The following is a 27,180-nucleotide window of genomic DNA, read 5'->3' as shown; positions in this document are numbered from 1 at the left end:
TCGAAGTAAAACCAAATCTTGTGGATTTCCTTGCTTTTCCAAAAGCAGTAGGTTGTATGTAAAACAAGCCGAGTGCGCGCTGCCTCTAGCTGTTGGAACGGGCTCCCGTTCACCAGATGCTTTGCTTTGAACGTGTTGATCTGCTGAAGTTCCTACTTCAGAAAACAGGTCACATTTATGCCTTGTGTGTCAAGTCTACACGAGACATGAGTAAAACATCATTTGCTTTGATAGAACTGACTCTTTTTATAGAGAAGAGTAAAGCTCCAAACAGTGCGTAAACAGTAAAATTGAAATGTGAAATTGCGGACTGATCTCTCCACTGCTGTTAAAATGGTTTTGCAGTGTGTGATAACCAGTCCCGTGGCTGGCCCTGGGCAGAGGAGGGCTGGGTAGCAGGTCACAGCATAATTGGAAAGCAGAACTTGTTTATGATGATAAACACGAGGGAGGGAAACGTGCATTGACTGCTCCTGCTGAGTTATCTTGCCATATTTAATTATAAAACACCCGCTGCGTTGTCCTGCCGTTAACAGTTTGGAAACATGATCCCTTAAAGGAAATCTCGCTGGCAAATAGACTTGTACGCAAAATGACTTGCTGGGGAGATCTTGATTTGCAACCAAGTTCATTGATAAAGCTTACAGGCAGTGTGTGTCGCTGCCTGGAAATGACCACCTGGATGTACGGATAAGGCGCTTTTGGGTCTGATTCTTTTTCTTTGCTTGCTGCTTCTGGGGTGCTCGGCTTCTTTGACTCTTGCCCATTATTCATCGTCTCAGAACAAGTTCTCTCTGGGTTGGGCAGAAGTGAACAGGAATATGCTCAGGGAATGCTGTAAACATCTCGGAGCAGCGTCCGGATCTGCCGTCCTCCAGACCTGCTCACGCATTAGAGCCAGGACAGTTAGTCATTGAATATGCTGGGGTTGGGCCAAACTCTAGTTTCCAACGTAGTCTTTTTATTCCATTGCCAAGATGGGGCTATCAGTCAAAGCAGATGTGCGTATAAAAGAAACTTAACTTTCATCGTAGAAAAACGTTAGTACAAACATGCAAAAGAGCTGATTGTTCAGAGGTGCTCGAGTGCCGCCTTTCACTATCTGCAGAAACCTTCTGGGTTTGTGGCTGAATAAGAGTCTGCGTTGTCAAATCAAACTTCAGTTCCATTTGTTTACTGCTCATCTCCAAGAGGGAAGTGCAGACAAAAGAGAAGGCGCCATGATCGTTCCAGCAGTTTGGTCTGCAGTTCTGGTGGGGGAGGAGAGAGAAACGAGATGAGTAACCCTTTAAAAAGTCTTCCAAAATCCACTGCTGTGGATTAAGGACACTTTAAAGGCCATGCTCATTATTAACAACATCATATTTTTGGGCTTTGGTAATAGTGAATATTTATACATGCTAACCAACGTGTATAAATAAATGAAAAATGAATTGGAAGAAAGTTTTGTTTGATTTTGTTACCTGGCTGCAGAGCCTACAGAGCAAGCACTGCTCTTCAGCAAACAATGGTCTTCGTTTTTGCGTGAATTTGAACCTGGGAACCCTATTTAAAGCTTGGAAGGATGAGGGATGGAGAAAATAAAGTGTAACCAGGCCTATACAAAAGTTTACAAAGCAAAATCTGGGAATTGTGTGCTGCTAGGTAGGGAGCTACCGCCTTCAAATGCGTCCAGTGCATTTGAAAGAGGACAGCGCAATAACCATCACCCGCAGGAGTCTCGGGAGTACGCTCACGCCTGGCTTGAGGTCCAGACTACAACTGCTATGGCAGGCTGCTGCTGTGCAGTATTTTTCCAAGATCTCTGGAGAGAGCCTGTTACCTGCTGTTAGGGTCTGATGTTTTTGTGCCACCATCTGGTCAGAAGCTTTTTCCTTAATTTGCTCATTATGAGCTCCTTCACCTGCAAAGGCGCAGGTCTGCCTGGCAGCTCATGCTTGAAGCAGGTAGAATAAATACTTTCTTTGCTGGACACGGCCCATTTCCTCCCATTCAGAAAGCTGATGTAAAAGCCAGCTGGGCTTATGCAGAAACAGTACACGGATGCAGGACTCCTGTGTGTGCTGCGGACTCCTGGGTGTCTTTCCAAGACTCCCTAAGCTTCCAGAGGCCCTGGCTAGACTGCAGGCGGGTAGGTACCTATCTGACCTTGACGCAACTCTGATGCTTCCACTTTGGGGAAGAAATTGGAGGTGGTGCCTAGTCTGCTGTCTAGACAGTGGCAGTTCCAGGAGTCTGTGAGCAGTATGACAATTCTCCTTGGGCAGGATGTTTTGTTCAGACCTGTTCTTCCCTGTCTTGGCAGCAGGTAGGGATCACTTGCTTTCTGGCTTGGGTTTGACCCCACTGCGGTTGGCTGTAGGCACACATGGCTCCTGGGACAGGGTTGCATCAGCCTGCCAGGGTCTGGCCAGGAGATGGTGCTGAAAGGCAGCTGACTATGCAGGCAGGGTGCCTTGAAGCCCAGTTTAGCCCTTTTAGCACTGGGACGGCACACCTGGCTCTCTAAGATGTCAAATGCCTGTTGTCCTGGGCGTTGAGGTAGACCACCACGTGTGAGTCTGCAGCAAGGCTCGTTTGGATCCTGCATCAAGACCACATCCCTGCATGGGGATGGTGGCGTCCCAGAGCAGCTTGCTGCAAGGTCTGCCAATATTTCAAACAAGCTCTAATCAGAGGGTTTTTTGGGATTTAAATGAACCCAATTGCTGCAGCACAATCTGAGGTTAAACAGAGTTTATACAGTGTTGCCTGAGGGCTCTCTAGTCCTAAATACGCTGTGCATTCTGAGGTTAGAAATGCTACATCTGAGAGTTCTGAGAAGGTGGCAGGGATTTGGGCTTTTTTTTCCAGCCATGCCCTAATAGGGCCAGCAACTAAATAGTGAATGACGATGCAAATTCCAATAGCAACAGTAAGTCTGAGTTGGGATGAACAGGAATAACGGTCTCAGCTCTTTTTCCACCCTCCCGGCTGTCTGCAGACCTGGCACAGTGAATCAGTTGGTCAGTGCTAGGAAGCTGTCAGCAGCCTTAAATAATAGAAAATAAAGGGGATTTGGGTGGTTTTTTTGAGGGGGGGGAAGGGAGCATTACAGTTCGGATCACACTCTACAGTGAAGGTGTTGCCTCTGCCAATTCCTTGCTTAAACTATGGCATAAAGAAGCCTTGTGCTTTATTGATGGGATAAATAGCATTGCTTTGTGGAGCACTACATTATGCTGTTTTTCATTAGGCCTCTGTTGCACGAGGAAGGAGCAGGGGAAGTGGAGCTGAGGAAGAAGAACACCCTTACGAGCTGTTGCTTACAGCAGAAACTAAAAAGCCAGTTGCGTTGGATAGGAAAACAAAAGGTAAGTGACCATCCAAAAGGCAGAGCTGTTTGCTTACATGTATTTAAGGAAAATATAGAGGGCAGAGAGTAACTGGAACAATGAAACTCTTTGTTGGGTGGGGTGGCTGGGGTCTGGACTGCAATTGTTTTGTTTCCTGGTAAATTTAACTCTATTAAAGGAGAGATCTAAACATTCCTGTATAAAATGTACACAGAGGAAGGGCAACTCTGCTATTTTGACAACGAAGAGATTGCGAGGACCTACTCTGTTAACTTAGAAAATAAGCAAATCTTGTGCACAGTCGAGTAAGTGCAGAGGGGTGGAAGGCTGTGCCATGTTGTTACAAGTGAGATAAACCAGTGCAAGCATTTAAATGAGCCGTATTCTCCATCCAGCTGAATTTGGAGACCTGCTGGCGTTGCACGTTTATATCGGCAGATGACTGACCCTGCTATCCTGGTCTTAAAATCAACATCCCGCTGTGTATTAAAGCTAATTCAAGATGTAAACTCTAACACAGGAGGAAAACAAACGTGTGTAGAGCAAGCCCTTTTCTAGAACTGACTGAAAATCCACTATATAGCCAGGTTAAGTACCAAACTAGTCCCTCGTCTCCCATAGGGACTTTCATACTTTACAAAGGATCTGGGAACACCTTGTCTCTTGTGTTTGGCAATTGCTGAGCTTTTTGGCTTTCCTTCAACAACAACAACAAAAGATTCGTTTAGTGGAGAAACATCTCTTGCTTTACTCAAAAGTTCTGACCAGGAATTTGGACGGATTTAGTTTGGTCTCTGAACCTGGAAACCACCTCACTCTGAGGATGAACAGCAGATAATGAGAACTCAATTCGATGCCTCATTGACTGCCCTGTTAGACCTGCAGCTTTTTTTTTCCTTCTTGCAGCATGCTAGCTCTCATTCCTTGAGTCCTGCCGCACTCCTAGCTTATATAGGGTGGCACAAGAGGTCATTGTTTTCCCACCAGCATTTGCCAAAGCCACTTGCTGCTGGAGGCAAAGTTAGGACGCTTTTCAGGTTGGTGCTTTGCAGTCTTGGCCAGGAATAGTCCTTGGGCGACAGCCACTGAACCAGAAGCTTTCAGGCTATCTTTTCAGTGTGCAGCTATTGCTGGTTATTCAAGTGTGAGCTATTCCTGACTGCTTTGCTCCCTTCTCTGTCTACTGTGCCTAGGCGTGATTAATTCACTCAGAGTGAAGGTGTGGCGTAATTATGTGTCAGATTGAAATAGAATCTCCAAATAATGCATCTGCTTGTTCTTGATGCAAATCTCTTCCCCTGAACATCCGAAGATGTCGGTACTGCAGGCCTTCTCAGCCCCATTTCATGGAGAGGTTGCAGGAAGCATCTTTAGCCTATTAAGGATCCAGAGCAGAGTCCAGTCTCGTAACATATAGCTAGGAAGGTAATAGGTGTGACTTCAGGGTTTGCAGTCCATGGAGAGTGTTACTGTGTTTGTACCAAATCTAGAGCCCTTTCCACTCTTGTAGTGGGAGAAATCCAAGGGTGCAGTTGAGTTTTTCTCATCTTCCAGGACTTGTCCACTCTTTTAAATGTAATTAGCACTATGACCGATGTGGTGGAAGCCTTCAGTCTGGTGGAGCTGAAGAGCTGCTCCTAGGGGGAAGGGGCCCAGCCGATGTATTTCTCATCTCTTGCATTTCTTAAGCTTGCCAGGGCCATCTTCCATTGGTCTTCGTGGTGGACCTGGAGAAAGGGACACGGTTGTTTGTCCCACTTCTCCAGGGGGTACCAGCTGTTTTCCAAACATCTGAGTGGTCCCTGTGGCATGGCTGCACATGTGGCAGCGTCCCCAGCTGGCAGCTCTCCTTGTACTGCAGGAGCAGCTGAGCTTTAACAGGGCCTCATGTCATCCTTCACCTGCTGCTTGTCCTCTTGGGGACTTCAGGCTTCTCAAGCCCAGTAGGAAATGAGGCACGGACTATTTTTTTTTTTCCCCCCTCTTTAGTGTTCAGCACTGACTATTTTTGTTTTGCGTTGTTCATCCTTGCTTTCTGTCACAGCACTACAGGTTGCCTCTTTCTGCACATGAGTTCCGTAGCTGTTCAGGAAGGGTGGATCAGCTTTGAAATATGCTTTATTACATTGGGAACAAAAGGAAATGTTTCTGGCTTTTGCAGTAGTTGGGGTCAGATGCCAGAAGGGCATGTGGAAGCAGGCGTAGCTAAGTATGAAATGCGAGGTGTATGCTGATGGCGGGGGAGAAGATGCATTCAGGGACTAGCAGAGTCGTTTGGGCAAAAGTTAAACGAGGGCTGAGTGAGGGACTAAACCTTAATTGGGGTGTTGGAGAATTTTCCCAGCTCTGGGTCAGAAGGGTCTCGGAGCATCAAAGGCAGCAGCTTGATCCCAAGACAAGGAGCAGGCTGAAGCATGGCTTTGCATTGCTTCTTGGCCCTCGATCTGAGAGGCTGGCCTTCTAGATGTTACTTGATGAGTTCTGGAGGACCCTTTGCTCAGAAGAGGACTCTGATTCTTTCGGGCTATCGAGGAGGGCTTTTCAGGGCAGCAGAAAGGCTGAATTTCAGGCACACTGGTTTTTAATAGTCCCTTTCATATGGGATAGCTGCCTTTGTTCTTCTTGCTGCAAGTTGTCTTGTATCCAGTGACTAGATGAATGTGGTATTATCCACCCGGCTTTGGTTGCCTTTTGTGTATGTTACAGCAGTTTGCTGTCACATGCCGGAGCCCTGGGAAAAGTTGGCCTAACGTTTTGGGCAGAGTATCAGACGGGGTTTGAGCCAAATGCTTTCCCATCCCCTTTGGTAAGGAAACTATGTGCAATCACATGCATGAAGTCAGGGCATTCAGACCTTGGAACAGGACCTGTGAATGGGCCAAGAGTGGCAAACTGACCAGGAGGAGACTGTGTGACTCCTGCCACGTCCAGAGACACCTAATGGGAGGATGAAAGCAGAAAATACTTCTGAGTTTTGATGTCTGTCTTGCTTCTCAGGAGAGTCACCCCCAAGTGCTGTCAGCAGTAACCAGCTGCAGGTAGGATTGACTTGGTTCCTTCTGAGGGTTGTTTAAAAATTGATATTTGATGTTCTGCTGTGGTGCTTCCATAGGAAGTCCAGCCTGAAGTCCCTAATTCTGTCACTCCTGCTAGAGTTTTTCTTTATGGTTGTACTGGCTCAACCAGATGTATGGTGTGCTCTAAACCAGGTATCTGACCCAATGATAAAAGACAAAATATGATGCCAAGAGATTTAAAGAAAATATCTTTTCACAGAGCCAGAGTATGGCTACAGAAGCAGTGGGATGGGCATCACTATAGGGAATCTATGGGGACATGTGGGTACTGCAAACAAAGGTTGGAAGGAACAGGTACCTCTTGGTTTGCTGTGAGGGGAATGATAGTGTAAAGCCACAGCCTGCATGCTCTGCCTTGCACTTATCATGGCTGGAGGACAGACCCTTTTTCCAAGACCTTGGCCTTGGGTCCAAGCCTGCGTTTCTGCTGTCACGGTGTATTTAGAAGCTCGTGCAGAGTCACATTAGTGACTAGGGCAGTGTTTCATCGCCCCTTCTTAAAAGGGGAATAGGGGAGGGACTACAAATGGGCACAAGTTTTTGTGTCAGTACTGGTGTGGCCAGCAGGAGCCGGGCAGGGATGGGGCCCCTGTGCTCGGCCCTGGGGAGGCCCCACCTCGAATGCTGGGCTCAGGTTTGGGCCCCTCGGGACAAGCAGGGCCTTGAGGGGCTGGAGCGTGTCCAGAGAAGGGCAGCGGGGCTGGGGCAGGGTCTGGAGCACAAGTGTGCTGGGGGGCGGCTGAGGGGGCTGGGGGGGTTTAGCCTGGAGAAGAGGGGGCTGAGGGGAGCCCTTCTCGCTCTCTGCAGCTGCCTGAGAGGGGCTGGAGTGAGGGGAGGGCTGGTCTCTGCTCCCAGGTCACCAGTGACAGGACGAGAGGGAACGGCCTCAAGCTGCGTCAGGGGAGGTTTAGGTTGGAGATGAGGGAAAATGTCTTTAGTGCCAGAGGGGTCAGGCCCTGGCACAGGCTGCCCAGAGAGGTGGGGGAGTCACCGTCCCTGGGGGGGTTCAAACAATGTGCAGACGTGGCACTTGGGGACATGGTTTAGGAGGCCTGGGGGTGTTGGGTTGGTGGTTGGACGTGATGATCCCAGAGGTCCTTTCCAACCTTCATGATTCCACGATTCTGTGATTCTAAGTTCAGGTAGCTTTTGGAGGATAAACTCTGTCCAGAATGACTGAGCTTGATGACATACAGGAGTGTGCTGTACACTTTTGGGTTTCACACGCAGTGTGAATGAGCCTTTGTTTTAGTTTTACTGCAGTCGAAGGTTATTTTTGCACCTCTAAAGTAGCACCCTAAAAACCAGCTTCCTTCTCTGGTCTTCTGTGCCACAGGAGATAGATTTGCATGTTCCTCACTTGGCAAATTCTGGCATGATGCGACATGGGGAATGTTTTCTGTAAGAAAGCAAGAGGCTGGCGTATACCCTCCCTAGATTTAAGGTTGGGGAGCTTGAGCAAAAAGCAGCTGCAATAACAGCTTCATTCTCCTAATCCAGGGGCATGAAACAAATCCCACTGATGATATAAGGGAAAGAAATTTGATCAAGGCAGGGCAGTTGCAGCTTAACGTTATAAGTTTAGGGAAGTGCTTCATATCTGGAGTCATCAGGCTGCCAGCAGGGAAGCTCTTAATTGAATCCTGCCTGGGAAGCAGGCAGCCTGTACCCAGAAGGGGGTTCTTGTTCCCAGTAGGTGTAGGAAGTTCCTCCTGTTGGTGAAACCTGCGGCAGGCATTGGCTGGAGAAGTCAGGACCAGTCAAATGTCTGTGCTTGGCTGTAAAAACCAGCTAAGAGAGCTGGACAGAAGTCCCTGTGTTAAGCATGACTCCTTTTCTGAGTTAGAAGGTGTAACTGGAGGAGGATGCTTTCAAATCCCTTGAAGTGCAGCAGAACTGGGGTCTCTCTGCTTTTCTAGCACCTAAATATTTTCCCCTTCTCCAAATTCACTACATCCTTGAAAAATGGGTACTGTTCATCTCTCTGCCATGAGAAAAGTGATCAGCACGTCAGCTGAATCATGTCCATAACCTATCCCAAAAAGGTACACCTTCCCGAGATGGCCAGCGGCTCTTCCGGCCTCTCTGCCAGCCATCCAGAGGCACCTTTAGTTGAAACCCCAAAAGGCAAGGCCTGGGGAACCCTCCGTGTTCCAGCCACGTGTACCTCAATGATAAAAAGGAGCAAGATGACTCTTTCCTTCCTACATTAGTTCTCCTGCCTGCAGCTTTCAGGGCAGGCTCTGAAATGCTCTGAAGTGTCTCCTTCAAGATGTTCCTTACATCTTCTGAGCAAGTGCTGTTGCCCTTGCTTCATGCCTTCCTTCCCTGGCAGCTGCCTTGTATTTTGAAGTCCTTCATCAGCTCGAGGATGAATGGGGGCTGTGATTTCTGCTCAACAGGAGCCCTTTTGTGAGTGTCTGGAGCTGGATTTGGAGCACTTTGTTCTGGCTGGACCCAAGCGTTCCAGCACGTGGCATAAACTTTCACCAGCCGCCTCTCTGCCTTCAGCAGAAATGTCAGTAAAGGTTAGGCTGGGGCAAGGAAGAAATTATGTCCAAGGAAGGAAAGAGGGTGAGAAGAAAGGCTGTTGAATTTGCAAAGGTTGGTCCCTCCCCATCCCGTTAATGTGAATGTCCTGTCAATGCTGTGTCCCTCTCAGCGGCTCGGTAGCGTTTTCTTACTAATACGAGTCTGTCCTATGAATGAAGCACATCCGATCTCTTCTAAGGTTTCTCCCCAGCATTACAGCTTCATAACTTTATGCAAGTAACTGAACATAGTCTGGTCTTGAGGTCTTCTGATCAGGTGCTGCTGTTGGCACTCCCCAGCCAGCATCAGGAATGATGCTGGTGACACCACCTGCCCGCAGGGGATGTGCCTCCCCCTTGGCAACCTCAGTTGTAGAACTTGTGGTTTATGTGCCCGTGCAAGATAGTCAACAACTACTTCATTGTCTTGGAATCTTTAACTCATAGGATCCAGACTGAAATAAGCCCTTGCATCACTTGATCCCAGCGAGAAGCGAGGCCCGCCGGCACGCTGCCCTGGCAGTTAACCTCCGTTCAGGCTTTTGCTGTTCCTGACTCAGCTGCCAACTGAGCAAGCTGCTTTTAGTAGTTCTGTGGAGTAAACAAATGCCTGCGAGAGGGCCTAGCTTACACTCGTCAGACACAGAGTGCATGAGACCCCACGACCGAAAGCGACTTGCAAAGACAAATGCCTGATTCAGTCCTTTCCTGCCTCATTCCTGGTGTGAGGACAGACCACCAGACCTGGATGGTAGTGTCTGAAAATGACCTGGTCAAGCCTAGTGCTGGAAAGGATGTTCCAGGGCAAGGAGTTATCTCGCTGTTGCTGCTAATAGGCTGCTTTTAGTTAAAGATAAGTAAAATTCATTAGTGTATCTTGCCCTCACTGAAATGAGGATTCCTTTGCCTTGACCTCCGAGAGCTGCTCTCTTGCAAAGCAAGCAATTTCCTCTTCACATCTGAACATCCTCCTTGCGCTTCAGAGCCACGTTATCAGGGTGCGTTGCCTTAATGCTCCTTTGCAGTGTGGTTTTTTGGTCGTCAGTCCAAAGAGTGTTTCTTCAGCACTAAATGGAAGTGGTTAAAATTTGCAAGCAATTATGGGCAGGTATAAAATCCTTGGTAAACAGAAGTTATAGTTAGTTTTACAAAGCTTTGCTTTTGCAGTTCGAATGCGTGTAACGACCAAGGTGAGTACACATTTGTCTGTGCACACGCTTGGTAATTGGGATCAATTATCCATGATGTATGCGGGGCCCCGGTACCTGATGTTAAAGATGTTGGCGCAGGAGTAGCTGAGTAACAGTGTCGTATTTCTGGGGCAGCCGGTCCTCCACGCGCTCGCTGCATTAGTAGATCAGACTATTCTGCGTTCAGCGGTCCGCTTGCAAGAGAGAGACTTTTTGATGACGTTTTTTTTGCATAAACTGTTTATTTCTCTCCCCTGAGGAAGGAGGACAGGTTAAACTCGGAAACCACTAGGGAGGAAAGCAGTGGTTTTTTTGGGGAGTGGATTTTGGAACTCGCAGGTTGATTACAGTCCAGAAGCTTTCCCACCCTGCAGCTCGTGCCAAGAGCAGGGAGCACTGCTCTAAATAACACTTTGGCCTTTATGGAAATGTATCAAATGTTCCAGGAGCCTCCGTCTCTGCTTCTCCTACCTCACTTGCTCTCTCTGCAGGATATAGTTAGCACTTCTCTTAGCCTTATATAGCAAGGTCTGATAGTTAGTGTTAACAGGAATAAAACAACAAGGAGAGCTGCCAGATTGCATAAATCAGCCCAGTGTTTGGAATTTCATAAATGCCATGACTTTGGGTACAAGTTGAGCACACGGAACAATACTGAACTGTTCTCTCTTTATCTCTCCCTCTCTTGCTGAGGGAGGACGGGGAGAGCTGAAATTTTGCTGCTTCTTCCATGTTTTTAATTCCCTCCCCCCCTTCCCCGTTTTCATCCCCTTGAAGACCACAGGAGGAGCAGCGGCGGCCGCAGCCAGGACTCTGCCGACGGCCAGGACATCCAGGTTCCAGAGCAGTTTTCAGGGTTGCTTCACGGTTCTTCCCCGATCTGTGAGATAAGTGAGGACCCTTTCAGGCTCGTTTCCTCTGCAGAGAAAGGAGGCACGGAAGTTACAAGCCACCCACCTGCTATGCAGCTGGAGGATGCTGACTTACCTGCCTCTGGATCAGTACGGACCAGCTCTCCGGACCAAAACCAGAAAGCAGTCTACGCAACCATCCAGCACACGCACGTCAACCGGGCGGATCCTGAAACTGTAGTCACGCCCCACGTGCTACAGCACCCTGGCAGTGCTGAGGAAGAGGGGGACAGAGCTGTGGGCAGAGCCCACCCAGGGAGCAAGCCCAAAGCTGAGCTTAAACTCAGCCGCAGCTTGTCCAAATCGGACTCTGATCTTCTGACCTGCTCTCCGACAGAGGACGATGCCATGGGGAGCCGGAGCGAATCGCTCTCGAACTGCAGCACCGGGAAGAAAAGGCTGGAGAAGTCCCCGTCCTTTGCTTCGGAGTGGGATGAGGTAAGGCTGACCTTGCTTAAGAGCTTCTGTGCCAGGAATGAATCTGTACAGCATGAGCTCCTCCTTACCGCGCTGGCCTTCGGAGGGGGTCGTGGGTGATTTTCACTGCTTTTACTAACTCTCGCATCGCATTAACAGGCAAATGCTCACTTGTAAGCCTTTAAGGTGTTAAATGCCCAAAGATAGGCTCAACTGGAGTGGGGGAGAAGCAGAACAGCAAGAAGTGAGGGGCTTTTCAAGTTGTTTGTTTTTTTTTTAAAAAGTTGCTCAAATACAGGGCTTGATTTCTTTTAGGCGAGCCAGATAAGTTTTTACATCCCCAAAATAAGGGAGAGTTGGTAACAGTGCTCGTCATTAATCTTTATGTTTATGCCCTCTTTGCAATTCTTCCCATGTGGACTCTCCCAGCATCCAGAGGAGATGTTTTGTTTCTGGGTCCCTGCTGCTGGGTGGGGGGGAAGCAGTATCCTGGGTTCATGGGGATGGAAGGAAGAGAGTAATTAGGCTGTGTTTTGTGTATTTAATGGCTCCCACTTTCCCCTTCACGTATTTATTTCAGAGGCTTGTCAGAAGTCACTTTATTACAGTACAGGAGGCCCATGGATAGTTAAATATTTCATGCTCAGAAAGTTGGCCCTAGTGAACCACTCAGGCAAGATTAAGTGTCCCTCTGAAATTCAGCACCGCAGCATTACTGAAACATTCTTTGGAGATGATTCTCTGCTGGTAGAGCAGCAGCGCTGCAGAAGAGATAAGCTCGGATGAACCACTCTTTGTACACTGAAAGGAAATAAAACCTGTGGTGTTGGGGGTGCGGAGCTGTGCGTGCCAGGCGTGTAAACTTGTGGGATGGTTGTGCCCCCGCTCGCCCGTTCTCTGTGCACTGACTGATGCTCAGCTGCCTCTCGGATCCTGAGCTGGAGGTAAAATCATCTTTTGTGGAAGAGGGAGGTATTCAAAGATGCTAAAAGTGAAGTGGGAATCCGTCCTCGGTGCGAGCCCATCTTTCAGTTCACACTCTCACTCCCTGCAGTGGTTTAGGGTTGCCAAATATGTCTGTTTTCCCCTATAGCTGTTTCGGCTGTAGAGGCTTTGCTGTTAATTACCTGTTGTGCTATGACTGTGGGTGAAAGATTCCGCAGCAGAAGGCTTATTTTGAAAGGACCAAATAATTTTCACTGTGCTTTTTCATGCCCAACCGAACTGTTTACAGCAAACGTTGAAAGGGAAGGAGTCTTTGGCGTTACAGTGCTGCACGACTTGACTAGTAGCAGAGGTCAAGCGTTAGTGTGCCTGTGCTTCCTCTGCTCGCAGAAATGAACCCACAGATCTGCTTCCCTGCTTGTAAACAAAAAGCATCATTTCCACCCAGTGTCAGCCTAACAAGCCACAAGAGGAAAATCTGCTTTTCCTTCCCGCTATGTTTAGGTGAGGAAATCAAAGGAAGAATGTGAAAAATTCACATCTGTCTACAATAGAACAGGTCTAACGTAAAAAAAATGTGCGCTATCAAAACCTGATGATTTTATTTGTCTTCCTGGTTTCTGGCGTAATTTAAACAGTTCATGGAATTGCTTTAATCTGGTAGCAGCATCCTGTGCCTAGAGCACTGCTTTGCCTTGGGGTCTCATGGCTGTCGCAGATGAGCTTCAGTGATTCTGGAGGAAGGTTTCCCCTCTCTGCCTCAGTTTCCCCCATCTGTGAGATGGCGGTAGCCTCTTTTTGCAGAATATGTTTGCTCCCACTGAAAAACACTATGCGAAGTTAAATATCCTCATAAGGAGGAGGAGAAGCCAGCAGCTGGTGATTCACTGCCTTTAGCTTTATTTGCTCTTTGATTTCCAGATTGTACAGAGGCATTTGGGGTCTCATTCTGACTCCTGGTGCAACGGCTGCACTCTTGGATGCTGTCGGCAGGAGGGACATGGTTCACGGGGCAGAGCAATTTCCTATGGAAGCAGCATAAAAGGGAGCTGCTGGTAGCACTTCATATAGTCAGGCCGGTTCTTGCTATAAAATATCCTAAAGCAGACTCCTGTGATTGGTAAGAAATGGTGAAGATGCACCTGTGGGGAACACTTGGGGGTTTTTGCAGTGCTTCGTATGTGCAGAAAGGGGCTGATCTGGCTGATCATCATGGCAACAATGAGATTTAAACATAAGTGTAGTGCTGTTAGAGGTTTAATTAGTTCCCTGAATGGGATAATGCAGCTGCTCTGAATTAGATGCAACTTGCAGCCTCTGAATTTACCAGGCTGATATAAAACCTTGTTGAGCCACCCTGTTGGCAATGATTTGGCTCTTCCTGTGTTGACGGAAAACAATGGCAGATTTATGTGCGTTTTTCTGTTAATTTTAAGTCTTTATGCAGGCAACTGAGGAGGAAAGTGATCGTGTGCAGCTCTGTGACACGCAGCTGTAGCAAGCAAGCTGAGGATTTTGCCTGCTGGCCTCGCCAGCAGTAGGTGTGTCTGTTCAGGGCGCTGGGGACTTGGGGAGGGACCTGTTTATGTCCACGGACAGATGGGATCTGTGGCAGGGGCTGTGCTAGCATCGCTCTGGGCCATGGGTGACTCTGCCCAGCTAGTCTCGCTGACCCCTGGGGACAGCAGGAAAATCTGCTGCTTGGAAGCAAAGGGTGATGTCCCTTCCCCAGCCGAGCGCTGCCAATGCCCTTTGTTGGAAGTGGAAGGTGGTGCCGGCTTTGCCAAAAGGGTGGGATGGGGAAGAAATGATTCACTTGGCAAAGCTCGTCCCCGTTCGCAATTGCAGCTCCCCTGCTCCAAGGGCCTGGCCCAAATAACTGACAGCGCTGCCTTGTGCTCCGTGCTGCAGGGGATGTTCGGCATGTGTCCTGTCCGCCTCCTGACCCACCGGCTCCTTCACGGGAGCCTGAGCGCACATGTGGTGTCCTCCCTCCAGCTGCTGTCAGACAGAGACCCTTTGCAAGCAAGCCAGAGAAATTACTAAAGCAAACAGCAACGTATTGCCCAGGGAGAGGGGTGAGGACCGAAAATGCTCGATCCCCTCTTGAGTGGGAAGCGGGGTGGGGGAGAGGAAGCACGCGAGGGGGTAGAGCTCCAGTCAGAATACATGTTTGAATTCTTCCAAACTTGGCTGAGGGCTAAAGTGATAAATTTGTTTTTCATAATTGGCTCATAAATATTAAGCAGCCGCGAGATGAGCGCGCAGCAGTCGCAGCTCACTGTGAATTTTGTGTAGGGGGATAACTGTGTTTGCGCTCCTGAAGGAGGAGGGGGGCTCTCGGTGCCCGGCTCGGCTGCCAGCCCCCGTTCGGGTGGATTAACTTGCATCTGCTCTGCCTTCCTCCTCCGTAGAGCAGCTCCAGCCCTGCACGTCTGCCCGGTTCATGCACGAGCCCTGCCGTAGGCAGACAAACCTTGCATCGTGCAAAGAGGTACTGAAGCCCCTTGGAGCTTGCTCGGCAGACCTTCCCACCGCAGGGTGCGATCCTGGAGGGGCTGAGCTGATTTCTGTCTTGATGATAAGCTATTCCAAGTCCCTTTGGATGAAAGGCAACATATATGTGTCTAATATGAACAGTAAGCTGTTTAACAAAGGCTAAGGGCAATGCAGCAACTTTGCTTTATTCTGAGCCCTTGCTCTCTGATCGCTGTCGGCCAGGTTTAGGTGTTGCCCAGCTTCTGTCGCATTTTTGTCCAGGTCCTTTTATCCATTTGATAGATCAGCATGTCTGTGCTAAAGGAGAGTGCCTGACCAAGACGAAGTAAAACTTTACCACAATCATTCACTGAGCTGCCGCAGCTCTGCTGGGGAAGCAGCTTCCTGGCAGTGAGAGTAATTAGCGGGGATGTAACCTCCTGGGGGGAGCGGCAGAGGGATGATGGCTGGGCTTGAGGATGTTGTAAAATAGTCCTCTAGATTCTAAACTGGTGGCTTGAGAAGAAGTCGGGCTGTGACAAACGCTTTCTGTCCTTTAGATGCTGTCAGGTTGATAAAAGCGATGTTGGGGGATTTGGAAGCCGCGTCCTGCGCAGCCTCGCTTCTCGCAGGGCCGAGGGAGGTGATGAAGTGAAAACCCCTAAATGCCAATAGCAGATGAATGAGCTCCGTTTGTGGAGGAGGGAGAGGGGGGATGTTTGGCTTGAGCAAAACGCAGAAGAATAGGGCAGCATCTTGGCTTCAGGAATTGAGGTGTAGTGCCTGTTGTGCTGGGTTTGATGCTCTGCTGCTCCTGCAGCTATCGCTGTTTCTGCTTCATACCCCGGGTCCTGCCGGTGCGGCGGTGAGGCCAGGAAGCCCTGCTCGGGGGAGGATTTTCTTCTTTGGGGGTTGTCGTGTGGTGGTTCTTGGTACATGTATGATCCAGGAGGTGCATTTGTACAGCCTGATGTCACCAGCCCGCAACTGCATCCACGCTTCTAGCAGCAGAGACGTCTGGAGTTGAGGCACGGTGATGTTTGAGTTTAGCTGCTCTCCTTGGGTCGTAGGTATCGGAAACAAAAAGGATCTGTGAAGTGTTCGGGGGCAAAGAAATGAGGCAGACTACGAAGAATTAGCCTCAGACCTGGCTTCTGACATCCCTTAATGCTCCTCTTCCAGCTGTCTGCTATCAAGTAAGGGGCACCAGTGCTGAATTTGTAATGAATGCTGGGCTCAGAGGTTCCAGCATCAATTTCACAAAATGAGGTAGTTGCTTTATGTTCTGTCTTTAGCTCTTTTAGGAAGAGATTAAACGTCCTGCAAAAGAAACTTTGGGAACTGAATAAAATGCGCATTTTATTTTAGCTTTTTCTTTAGAAAAAAGGCGATGCACAGTCCAGTCTGATGCTTTTTTTCCCCCAAGTGAATTAGTTGAAGAATTAATGAATATTCTGTAGCTAATTATGGCACTGGGCAACCATCATCTATGAATAACTGCAGCAGTGCTCCATGTTCCACTATCGCCGCAAAAGGAATTCTTTCCCATTTGCAGTAACTGTGGATGTGGTTTCACCTGTTGCTGACCCATTTTAGGGTCTCAGTGTCACATAACGATGGATGCCAGGAGTAAATGGCACATCTGTGGTGCCTTCCATCCCAGGTTTTGAAGAGCTGGGGAGCAAGTTGTTAGAGGTTGCGACTGCTATGGGGTGGCTTTAAATGCTCAAGTCCAATTAACCTCGCCAGGACTGCTTGGGTGCTTAAGTACCGAGTGGAGTTAGTGCCTTAATTACACACTTACAGTTGAGGATTAAGAATATTTGCATTGAAATGTGAAACTTTCAGGAAAGGTCTTGACGCAAAACCTGCCACTGCCTTCAAATGACAAGCAGAAGTTGAAATTCAGAGCTGTGAGCTGGTGTTGAAAGAAAATGCAAATATTTCCCTTGTTATTCAGGAGGAGAGCTGCTATTTTTGTGCCTGGTGAAACTGCATCTTGTGAAAGCTCAGTGGTTTTTGTTCTGACAAGCTCATGCAGCTTACCTGCCAGGTAGCGGCTCCGGTATGGCCCGTGCTGTAGAGCAAAAATTGAAGTGAGAAATGTGGTTCAGCATCTCCATGTTGGTAGCACCTTGCAGCAGGCAGGCTGGCCATCGCACCTCCGGCTCGAGGGGTCCCGCGTGGTCCAGGGACGTCCCTGCCATGCAGGTCACAAGGCTCCTTCCTTGCTTGCCAGCAGCCTACGCCTCCTAAAATGTTTAATTTATTCTTTTGGTTCAGGTGTTTAAATCTGAACTCTTCATTGGCCCTGGTTTGGCTTGTGGGACCAGGCAGAGCTTGTTTTGAAAGCGAGGTGTGCTTGGCATGCTTTTCGGCTGACGACCCTTGCCTGGAGCTGGCCCTCGTTTCTGAGCTCTCATTCCAGTTTTCCCTTTGCCTGTTTGAAATGTTTTATAATTTTTTTTTTTTGTTTAGGGGAAAAGCAGTAATGTGGTCCATATTTTTGTTCTGATTTCTTCTATTCTACGCCAGCGTGCCCATCAGGACCTTAATCAACTTAATTATTGGGCTGATTATTCTATTATCTCCAGATCCCAATGTTTCCTCTTGTTTTTCCTGTGCTAAGGTCAGGAATTTTTACGTCACGCCTTGTGTCAAACCTCTTTTCCCTTTGCCCCCAGTGGTGAGATTTCCTCCATCCTGATTAACTTTTTGAAGGGAAAGCTTTTGCGTTTCCACCTTACAGGTTTGCTCTCAATCCATTGCAAATGGCCGGCCTGTTAAAATTATAAACCAATACTGAACTAAGCTTATCCAAGCCAAATTAAGATAATTTACCATTTTTGTAGGCAAAATTGGTTGGTGTTCTGGTCTGAAAGGCACACGTAAAGACCAGGCATACCTTATCCCTGTATTTAGCAGCAAGGCTTAGGCATAACAAGAATTATATTTGCCAGCTCTTTGAATCATATCAATCAATCTGGAACCGGACAAGTATCCGGGGCAGCTCTCCCTGAGGCAGGTTTGCAAAGTACACCGCGATGTAGCAGCTTATCGGCTACCCCGTGCGTGGGAGAAACCTTCCGTCCACGCTTTCAAGAAGGACTTGTGAAAATGCCCTCGATACAGCTCTAAATGCACAATGACTTCTTTCTCCTCTTATTTATAGGCCGAACGTGGATCTGATTAGCGTGTGTGCATCCAGTGGGCGAGAGGAATATAGCGATTTCAGTCCGCTGCTGCTGCGTGTTTCTGTTAACTTTTCAAGTGTATTAACTCCGTGTTTCAGAATCAGAAGCTTTTGATTCTTTGATGTAAATTATTCGTGCTCTGACAGCTATTTTGGTTATGTAACGATCTTGTGATCATTGGCGTTCTCGGGAGTCTTTTTCAGGAACAGAAATGTCCGGCCTCAGTGTCCTTACTTAAATTCAGCCTTTCATTATGTTCTCTTCCACTTTCTGTTGCATCTTCCAGCACTTCAGAAGTTTTTATTTATCAAAAAAGCATTTCTGGAGCTCTATCCAAGGTCTCCAGGCGGGCTTCGCCGCGCTGTGTTGCATCCTGCACACTGGAGGCAACCTTTGCACCAGGAGCCTGACAAATCATTTTCAGCGTTAGGATGCGAGAGTGTGAAAATGTAGCCGTGAAGACAGTTAATTGATTCAATATTCTTAAGGGCTTTTTTCCCTTTTTTACTATGAGTTCAAAATAAGCAGCATTCAGCCATCTCACTATTTTGAGCAGATGCATTGTCGCATTTGGCCATCTTTCTTGTCATGTTAACATCCGATTTTACTGGGTATTTGTCAAAACATTGATATTTGGAGGGCTCTGAATCTGCGGATCCACCGCACACTGGTTGTGAAATACAAATTTATACCATAAGTTCCTTTCCTTTTGCTGTGTAATTCTGGGATTTGTACAAAAACAGACTGGAGGGTGGTATGAAGCAACAGTCCCTGATCCGGATCCAAATGAGTTTCTCAGAGACCATATTAAGCCAGAAAATGTGTGCGCCTTTATCACTAATGAATGGTTGCAGCATGTCTTGAAATAAATAACAAATTTAGTGAGTCCTCGCGTTGTGTGAGGAAAGCACATGCAGCTGGAGGAGGATATAGCATGGGAACTCTGAAGTTCAAGTGTTGAAATGTGCCTCAAACACTGGCTTGCTTTTGTAGTTTAGGTTTGAATTAATAAACTGAGCATTATATTTTCCAGGCCTTCAGTATTTGTTATGCTGAGTTCATAACACAGGCTATCTTTTGTATACGCAGAATATACTGAGCGATGAAATATGAGGCTTCTGCTCTATGGGATGGAGACGCTGAGAACATAAGCCGAAGCGTCATAAACTAAACCAGAAGTGGTTTATGTGCTGTCGCCAATCCAGAAATGAGATTCATGGCCCAGATCCAAATTTCCCAGGACTACACTTGTGCCAAGGAGCCAGCAGGTGTTGTCCCAGATCCTTCTCCTGCTCTGAATATTTACAACTGCATCCCTTGCAGAGATCCTGGCGGATGCTGCGATCCAGGCATCCCTCTGCTCCCAGGATGGATCCCAGCTGGGTCTGAGCAGCCTTGCTTTCACCTTCAGGGATGGAATGTCAGTTAGTAATACCAGGTATCCGTTAACCAAGGACTTTTCTGGGGAAAAATGCCTTAGATCGCTTGTGTCTTGCATCAGCAGGATAAAGAGGGGAGCAGGCAGGGCCTAACTGCTCGTTACAGCAGCACCTGCTACACTGTCTCCTGGATGAATGTCTGCACGCAGCATCTTCTTGGCTTGCCCGCTGCCTGCGAGTGCCCTGATCACAGTGGTGCTCTGAGCCTGCGTCGTGTTGGCTCTTAGAGAAGCTGCCTTTCTGTTGGCTTTGGCCCCTCTGCTGGTCTCGGTCCTATTGTCACGTCAAGCCTCAATTATTGTGAATCTGCAAATGCTCAGAAGCTGCAGTGAGTTCAGCGTGTGACCCCGGGCGCTCGCCGTGCCTCGCTTTACTGGGCTGCGGGGCAGCAAGGGCAGCAAGTGCTTAGAGATACAGCTAATAAATGTGAAGCAGCATGTCAGATGTAGTGGGTTTCATTTCGGCGTGGCTGCTGGGGAAGGCTGTCTGAGGTGTCTTTTCACTGTGGGTTTCCTAAACTTGAAATGAGAAGCAGGAGGAGTTGGGCCAGTGCGATTTACCACCACACCGAGAAGCCTAGAAAAAGTAGGAGTATCAGCTTAAGGGTCATTATTGCCAATTACGGGACTCGTGGTGTAAATTGGGTATTAATTTTGAGATGGTAAAAGCTGTTCTCTCACTGCCTGTCGCTCTTGCGCGGGGTGTTGGTGTTCAGCACCGTTGTGCAATTGCCACTTGAGTCGTTTGCTTGTGCTGACCTCTTCCATCCCCTCCGGACCCTACGCCGCGTCTCTTGAGAGATGATTTCACAAGTCAGCAATTAAAAAAGAAAATCCTCAATCTTGATTAAATAGTTCTGCTTTCTTTTTCCTCCCAGCAACCCCAAAATAACTTGCTCTTGCTTACTAGAAAATCCATAAACCAGCTGGAAAGGGCTAGCAGCATCTCGTGTTCATCTAGAGTCACCTCGTCACTGCCTGACACAAACGTACAACCACGATATTGAAGGTTGAGGGTCAGGTTTTATGTGCAGGAAGGATCGTCTTTTTCAGGCAGCTCGTGGTCGATCTTACCTTTGCTGTATGTGGGGTTTGTTGCTGTGCGATTGGTACAAAATGGAAACATCAGATGGAGGAGGCAGTCTGTGCTTTTCCAGCATCGTCCGTTGACCTAATGCACCCTTATTTTTCTCCCCTGCTTTTTCCAGCTATCCCCTGAGGCTGTAATGAGGCTGGTCACTTTGTAATTGGAGCTGTTTGTTGTACTTGAAGGGGTTTTTAAACTGTAGAAGCAGCTCATTTATTTGTGTTTTGCTTTTTTGTGGGTTGTTTTTTTATAATTTTAAACCAAATCTGCCCCATCCCTCAGTTGTAGAAGCCTAGAAATAATGAAGTCTTAACCCTTGACACTTACTTGGAATTGCAGAAATTTAAAATACTGATAACCTTTAAACCCAACTTTGTAAGTAGCTTTCAAGAATAAAATATGCTGCTGGAACTGCTCTTGTCGTCTGAGCTCTAGCCCTGGGCGAGTTTGTACAATAGGTTGTGAACCCCTTAATAACAAGGATTTATAATGAGAATCCTGATATATTCTTAATTATGCTTATGCTGCAGGGTGTCATTATAATGCACTAATAGCATGCATATGGTAGATAGTGTGCCATTTGTTTCTGTGTGTTTTTATTTAATTATAGACTTTTATCTGAATAACTTCATTGCTCAGTGTTTCTGTCTCTTTGGCACACGTGCAGGCGTGCCGTAGCTAAATCTTCCTTGCGACCGGGCTTCTGGACTGGTGATTTTAAGCTGCCAATCTGGGAGGGGGCCACAGAGGAAGCAGAAGGCGTTGGCCCCTCACGGTGTTTTTCCTTGCTATGTGCAGAGCTCAGAAAGACGAGCAAGGCTGCGTGGTACCAGAAATCCTATCGTAAGGGAAGGTACGCTCGGGAAGCACCGGGCTGCAGGGGTTTGGAGGAGAAGCCCCATTACACTGTCCCCTAACGCTCTTGGTGCCAGCACAAGCTGACAGTCCCCCCGTGCCGCAGAGGTGGGGATGCTGCTGTCACCGTTGGGTGAACTGCTGAACCACAGCAAGCCCCTCAAGGGAGGAAAAGAACCATTTTCTGCTGGTTTGGTTCCCAGAGGCAACACGCTGTAGTTGCGTCTGCGTGCATATACGTACGTGCCCATGCTCAGACACGCCTTCAGCTCTAAGTCATCCCTGGATGGTCACGCGTAGCTCCCTGTTCAGGCTTCCCAGGTATCGGGGGCTGATGCAGCAGCGAGGAGCCTGTGAGGAACAGTCAAGTAAAGCAATCTGTTACGTCCTGTTCTGCTCGTACCTGATTTAACGAGTCTGCATCTGTTATAGTGATTTAAAGGGAAAACACTTCATTGGAGTTTTTCTTCAGTGCCCCTGAGTTAACTCTAAAAGCTGTTTTTCCAGGATAAAAGCATCGAAGGGCCTGTCCTTTGTGTATATCAAGGTATATCTGGATTTTAATGGTAATATTTGGCTTCTCGGAAATAGGCGTCTTGCAAAGGAGTATGTATTTGTGTGTGCGTGAGGGAGGTGTCGGAAAGAGAGCATCGCGTGGAAGGGTTGGCCGGCATCGCCTCGCGTCTCAGGCACACTTCCAACCTCCTAGTTAACATATGCAAACCTACCCTTCTGCTCGGCTGCCTTAATTTCAAAGCCAGGAAGCATGCATTTACTCTAAACAGAGCTGTTTTGTGGGGAACTAACTATGGAGCTTGGTTGGGGACGCAGGCGCGGGGTGTGACACCTGCGGAGCCGCAGAACAGCAGTGCAGCTCCGTGTCCGAAGCAGCTGGATCCTCTGATCACCTGTTGTTCTCGGGAGGGATGGAGGGAGCGGGAAACCCTGCTTATAAACCGTCTGGGGTAGGATAGCTGTAGCTCTCTGCAATATCAGGTCATCCAAATGCTGGCATGCACGTGTACGCATGTGTTTTTTCTTCTCCCTGGACAACCTTGCTGTGTCCTTGGGAATCACTGATGCTGCACGCAGAGACTAAGAACAAAACTTCTGCATTTATATTGATGATAAACGTAAGGGCTTTTCATCCGTGGGTGAGGTTTTACTAAGCCCCTTCCAGAAAGCTGCAGTAGCATAAAGATGCCCCTGAACTGGGTGAGTGTCACACTAACGGAGTGCTGCTCAATTTTGTGCTTTCTGAATGAAGCTTCCTTTCCCTGCGTGCAAATGAGCTGCCGCAGACAGCTTGTGTTGCATGAGGCTGTCTTTTATTTTGGTGATAAAAGACCCCGGGACTTGTTTAATCATCCTCTGTCTCTCTCAATGGACTCGCTGGCTCCAAACTTCAGTGTTGGCTCTGTGAGGAGGAAAAACTGGAGAGATTAATATGGACACCACGGCTTCGCGTCCATCAGGGCAGGGGGGTGGAAACGGAGCGCGGCAGGGCTGGCTGCGGAGCGATACCTCTGCGGGGCCGTGCGTGCCCTCCGAGGGTCCCTGGAGGCTTCCGTGGCCTGTACCTGGCACCACTGTCTTCACAGAAGCTACGGGACCTGTCTCCTGGTGGCCATGCAGGGTGGTATCAGAGGAAGGGAGATACTTTGCACCCGGGTCATGTCATTAGATGCTTCTGCCATGAGTGCTGTGAGGTGGGGAGTTACTTTGCAGGACTCTGGTATTGAAATGGCCTCTGTTTTGCTGGTAGAACAAACCTCAGCATCCAGCGTGTCCTCCGAGCTGGCTTGGCTTTTGCTGGCCTTCTACAAATACCTTTTTCTCTGTTAATCAGGACTCAGTCGCGTGGGATGGTTTGTTTTAAGATAAAATTCTGTTTTGGAGTAAATTGCCAGTTGCTATGTTTTCATGGCTGCCTGCCTGCGTGGAAGAGCTTACCACTTCCCCAGCCCCGCGATGACTCTCCGTCACACCCAGCTCCTTTTTTCGGGGTATTTTTATTCTTCGGCAAAACGTAGGCAAATGTGAAAATAACTCGGTGTGCTGCAGTCCTGGTAACCACTGTGCAGTTCCTTCCCTTCGCACCCCTTGCTTTGGGGTTTGCCGAAGGGGGGCTCTCCCAGCCTTGCAGCCTGTCCTTCTCCCAGAGTATTTTAGCTTTGCAATAGCTTGTCTCCTTTCTTGGCTGGGGCTCAGGGCTCATTGGCTAAAATATCTTATATAGTGTGGAGCCAGCTACCCCTCTAGATGAGGAGTAATTGTATTAATTTGGGAGGCAGAAGGACTTGGCTGCTTTATCTCTGTGGGTGTAAAGAAATAAAAAAACAAAACAACAAACAAAAACCCCAAAGAAACAAAAAAACCCGACCCCAAGCCCACCCCACAACCCGTTCAGGGACGGGCACTTGGTGCTTCAGTGGAAAAAAACAGGTTAAGCCAAAACAAATCAGAACTGGGTGTTCAGGCTCCAACAAAGTCTGAACTGCAGCGCTATATTTAAACATGGTATTTTTGTATTTTAATAATTAAGCACTGGGAAAGAACAGCCTAAAAAGCTGTAGAGTAGGCTATTTTCAAGGTACCTTCCCTTCCAGCCCCATCTTAGTGCCGTAGAGCGCAGCTGAGGACTGGTTGCAGGGGCGCGGGGCGCCTCAAAGCGGTCATTCCCCCTTTAGGTTTGTGTCCTTCCCCTGTATCCTTATCTTTGCAACCTCTTAACAGTTAAATCAAGACGATCAGCAACAAACCGGTGTTTGAGTTGGTGTATGGCTTGGGAGAGTGTTTTCTTTTCGGGGAGAGCTGAGGACATGAAGCAGGATTTCTCTTTGCATTAATTGTAATAAGGTTTTGACTGCGCGTAACAGTGACCTCCTCCAGATCGAACTGATGTTTCGTAAAGGATGGGTTCTGAAAGGTAATCCTTTGCCGTGTGATTATTTCCTTACCAATCGGTTTTATATAGCACAAGGTAATTCTCTGCTTTTGAGGAAAAGTTTGTGGGTGTTTCAGCGCTGGAGAAGCACCTGCAAGTCCTCCGCGCTGTGTTTTGACTGCAGAGCTGCCAGTGCTGGGGGCTGAACCTGAAAAGCATCCCCCTCGTATTAGGGGAGGGCAGTGCGACGGAAACGAGTGAACTTGGCCCGGCACCCGGAGTTAATTTGCACTTTGAATCCTGCCAGGGAAAAGGGATGCAGGGAAGGAAGCAAATTTTTCACGGTGTCAGACCGTGGCAACCCTGGGCACGGGAACTCATGCGGTCTGAGAGCAGAGTGGGCTGTGATCGGGATTCATGTTGTCCTCTTGTCTGCAGCTTTTGGGCACCTTTTACCTCCGTGCGTGGAGGAGAGGTTGTTATTAGAAAACTCTTATCCACATTTAAAGGAAGTGAAAAGCCAGGGAGAGTCCTTTTACTCTGCACTGTCCTCTCCAGGGCCATAGTACTGTAGTAGGCATTGCTTCTTCCCAGCGAGAAACACAGCAGAGGAGCCAACCTTTCTTAAAATCAAGTTAAAACTTTCTTCTATCCTTCGTCCTGCACGGTGAAAGAGCAAAACGGCAAGTGGGGAAGGGTGGAAGAGGGCATCCGAGTACGGAGTGTGGTGGGGGTGGGCAAAATGCTGGCTCTGTCAATGCAAAAGTGTTGGGAAATATATGGCATCTTTTTGTAAGGAGCATCTGATGGGAGGGAGCTTACCTGGCTCTTGCCAAGTAGCGTTCAGAGCCGTAGCTCTGACCAAAGAGGGGCTGCGGATGCGGGGTTTGAATCTGCCACGGAAACATGCTCTTGTGCTCTCTGCCTTTCCCAGCAGCGCCGGCAGCAGTCCCCACACGTCTTCAGAGCTGGGTCCCAGCACAGCGTAAGAGATCTGCAAAGTGCTTTGCCTCTGTTGCTGGGAGACAGTCGGTGGGAGCTGGGGCTGCTTGAACAAACGCTTCTCTCCTCTCCTCCTTTCTTCCCTCCATCCCCACCTATTTTCTTCCCCCCCCTCTCTCCCTCCCCCCCCCCCCGGTGACTGGTTATAGGAAAAGCTCGGCTGGAACCAAGTGATTCTTGCTCCAAATGTGATCCCATGAGACTAAAGAATTTCACAGGCTTCTAGATCTGCTGAAGTCAACATCTTTTAGATAAAGATCCCAGACAGTAGGTACAAGAGTGGCTCCAGTTTAGAAATATACCTTGTAATGAAGCTAATTGACATAAATCTTCAAAGCTTATGCCCTTAAACTTCTGGAGCTTGAACTGAATTGACCTCAAGACCCAAATCTGCAGCAAGCCCTCGGGGTTGTGGCAGCATCCCAGATATCCTGCCGCAGCTCGGGTTCGGCGCCTGCCCATGGAAGCGACTGAAACAGTCAGTACCAAAGCCCTTGGTCTTATTTGGAAATGAGGCTTATTTTGCACCATCCCTGTATTTCCCTCCAGTCTTGCATGGCCTTTATGTACAGATGGTATATAAGGGCACCGTGAAATTTCAAGGCTTTGCTACTTCAGAGGGGCAAAAGCAGATAAAACAGGTGGTTCTTGCCGAAATGGTGACTGGTGACTAGCAAAATCACGCACCGTGAGATCTCGGGTACCTCTGGGTTCCACTCAGTAACCTCTGCAGAGAAATCAAGGCAATTCATACTTTTCAGTTATTTCACATTGGCTTCAGGCTTGAGCAGAAGCTGCTGCATCGCTCGTGTGTCCTTCAGGCTCCAGCACAACCAATGAGAAATGGAAAACTTTAAACCCAAGCCCGTGGAGAGGAGCTGGGCCGATGGAGTGAAGGTGACCGCTACAAACGCCTCCAACAGAGGGAAACAGTTAAAAGGCATCATTAAGGTAGAAGAAGAAGAACTCGGCATCACAAGGCAGACTTTAATTCAGTTTTTTCCTCTTAACTGGTTCCAGTTTAGCTGATCCCACGCTTCTGTTGCTGATACTGCAGAGTGGCTGATTTACACAAGAGCCTTAGGTTAGCTGACAAAAAAACCCCCAACTTTTTCTGGCAGTTCTCAAAGCTGTATTTCTGGGCCTTCCTTATTCAGCCACAGTGAGTCTAAATAGCAAGATCAGATGACACAATGACTAGCTGCGTAATTTTTATGTGAAGCGGTGGCTAGTGCTGTGAGCAGCTGCGAAAGGAGCCACCCTGTCTGTGTTTGATTTTTGTCATTTAAGGGCTGCCTCTGTCCACTTGAAGTTGGATTATTTTTGCCTTTTACATGGCCTCATCCTTTTTTAGTGCATCCTTTTAAGCTTGAGCTTAAAACACAAAATCCAGTTTTCTTGTACGGATAGCTTGCAGTTTTTGATTAAAGTTCTGAATGACTTGTCTTCTATAAGTAAAGCTTTCACATCCCAGGCGATTACATCCATTCTCCTTTGTCGTTTTTACCCTCCTATGAGATAAGGGATCTGATCGCTCATCCTGCCACCCTGGTAGTGGCTCCGTTAACCCTTGTGTCAGCACTTGATGGCGTCTGGCCTTTGGCCGAGTCCTGTGCGGCCGCGGCAGCCCGGGGGGGAGCCCGGCGCTGGGGTCAGGTGCCTCCCAGCTGTTTTAGCAAAGGTCCCGTTCGGGTTGTGTCCTGGGGCGGAAGAGCGATGACCGCTTTTGCCTTATGCACCGCAGGGCAGCGGCTGGTGGCAGGGCCCGGGCATCCAGCGACTTCAAAACCCTGCCTTTAACAGAAATCTCTTTTTAGAACATACTTCACTTTT

General features: G+C 48.3%; 1 protein-coding gene across 12 annotated transcripts in view; it reads left to right on the top strand.

The window, feature by feature from the left end:
* ANKS1A (ankyrin repeat and sterile alpha motif domain containing 1A) overlaps positions 1-27,180 on the top strand; it is a 111,252-nt gene that overhangs the window by 43,738 nt on the left and 40,334 nt on the right. For 6 of the 12 annotated variants that reach the window (XM_064472106.1, XM_064472107.1, XM_064472104.1 and 3 more), the window contains 3 exons: positions 3,236-3,353; positions 10,911-11,482; positions 25,283-25,330. In XM_064472106.1, coding sequence (XP_064328176.1) covers positions 3,236-3,353; positions 10,911-11,482; positions 25,283-25,330 — 738 coding nt within the window. Of the gene's footprint in view, positions 1-3,235; positions 3,354-10,910; positions 11,483-16,059; positions 16,081-25,282; positions 25,331-27,180 lie in introns of those variants that run through there. The other 6 variants (XM_064472108.1, XM_064472105.1, XM_064472111.1 and 3 more) reach the window with 3 other exon arrangements.

Source organism: Phalacrocorax carbo, chromosome 23 (assembly GCF_963921805.1).
Source record: "Phalacrocorax carbo chromosome 23, bPhaCar2.1, whole genome shotgun sequence".
Lineage (NCBI taxonomy): Eukaryota > Metazoa > Chordata > Aves > Suliformes > Phalacrocoracidae > Phalacrocorax > Phalacrocorax carbo.
The sequence above is the reverse complement of the archived record's forward strand: the minus strand, read 5'-3'. Positions and strand labels throughout refer to the sequence as shown.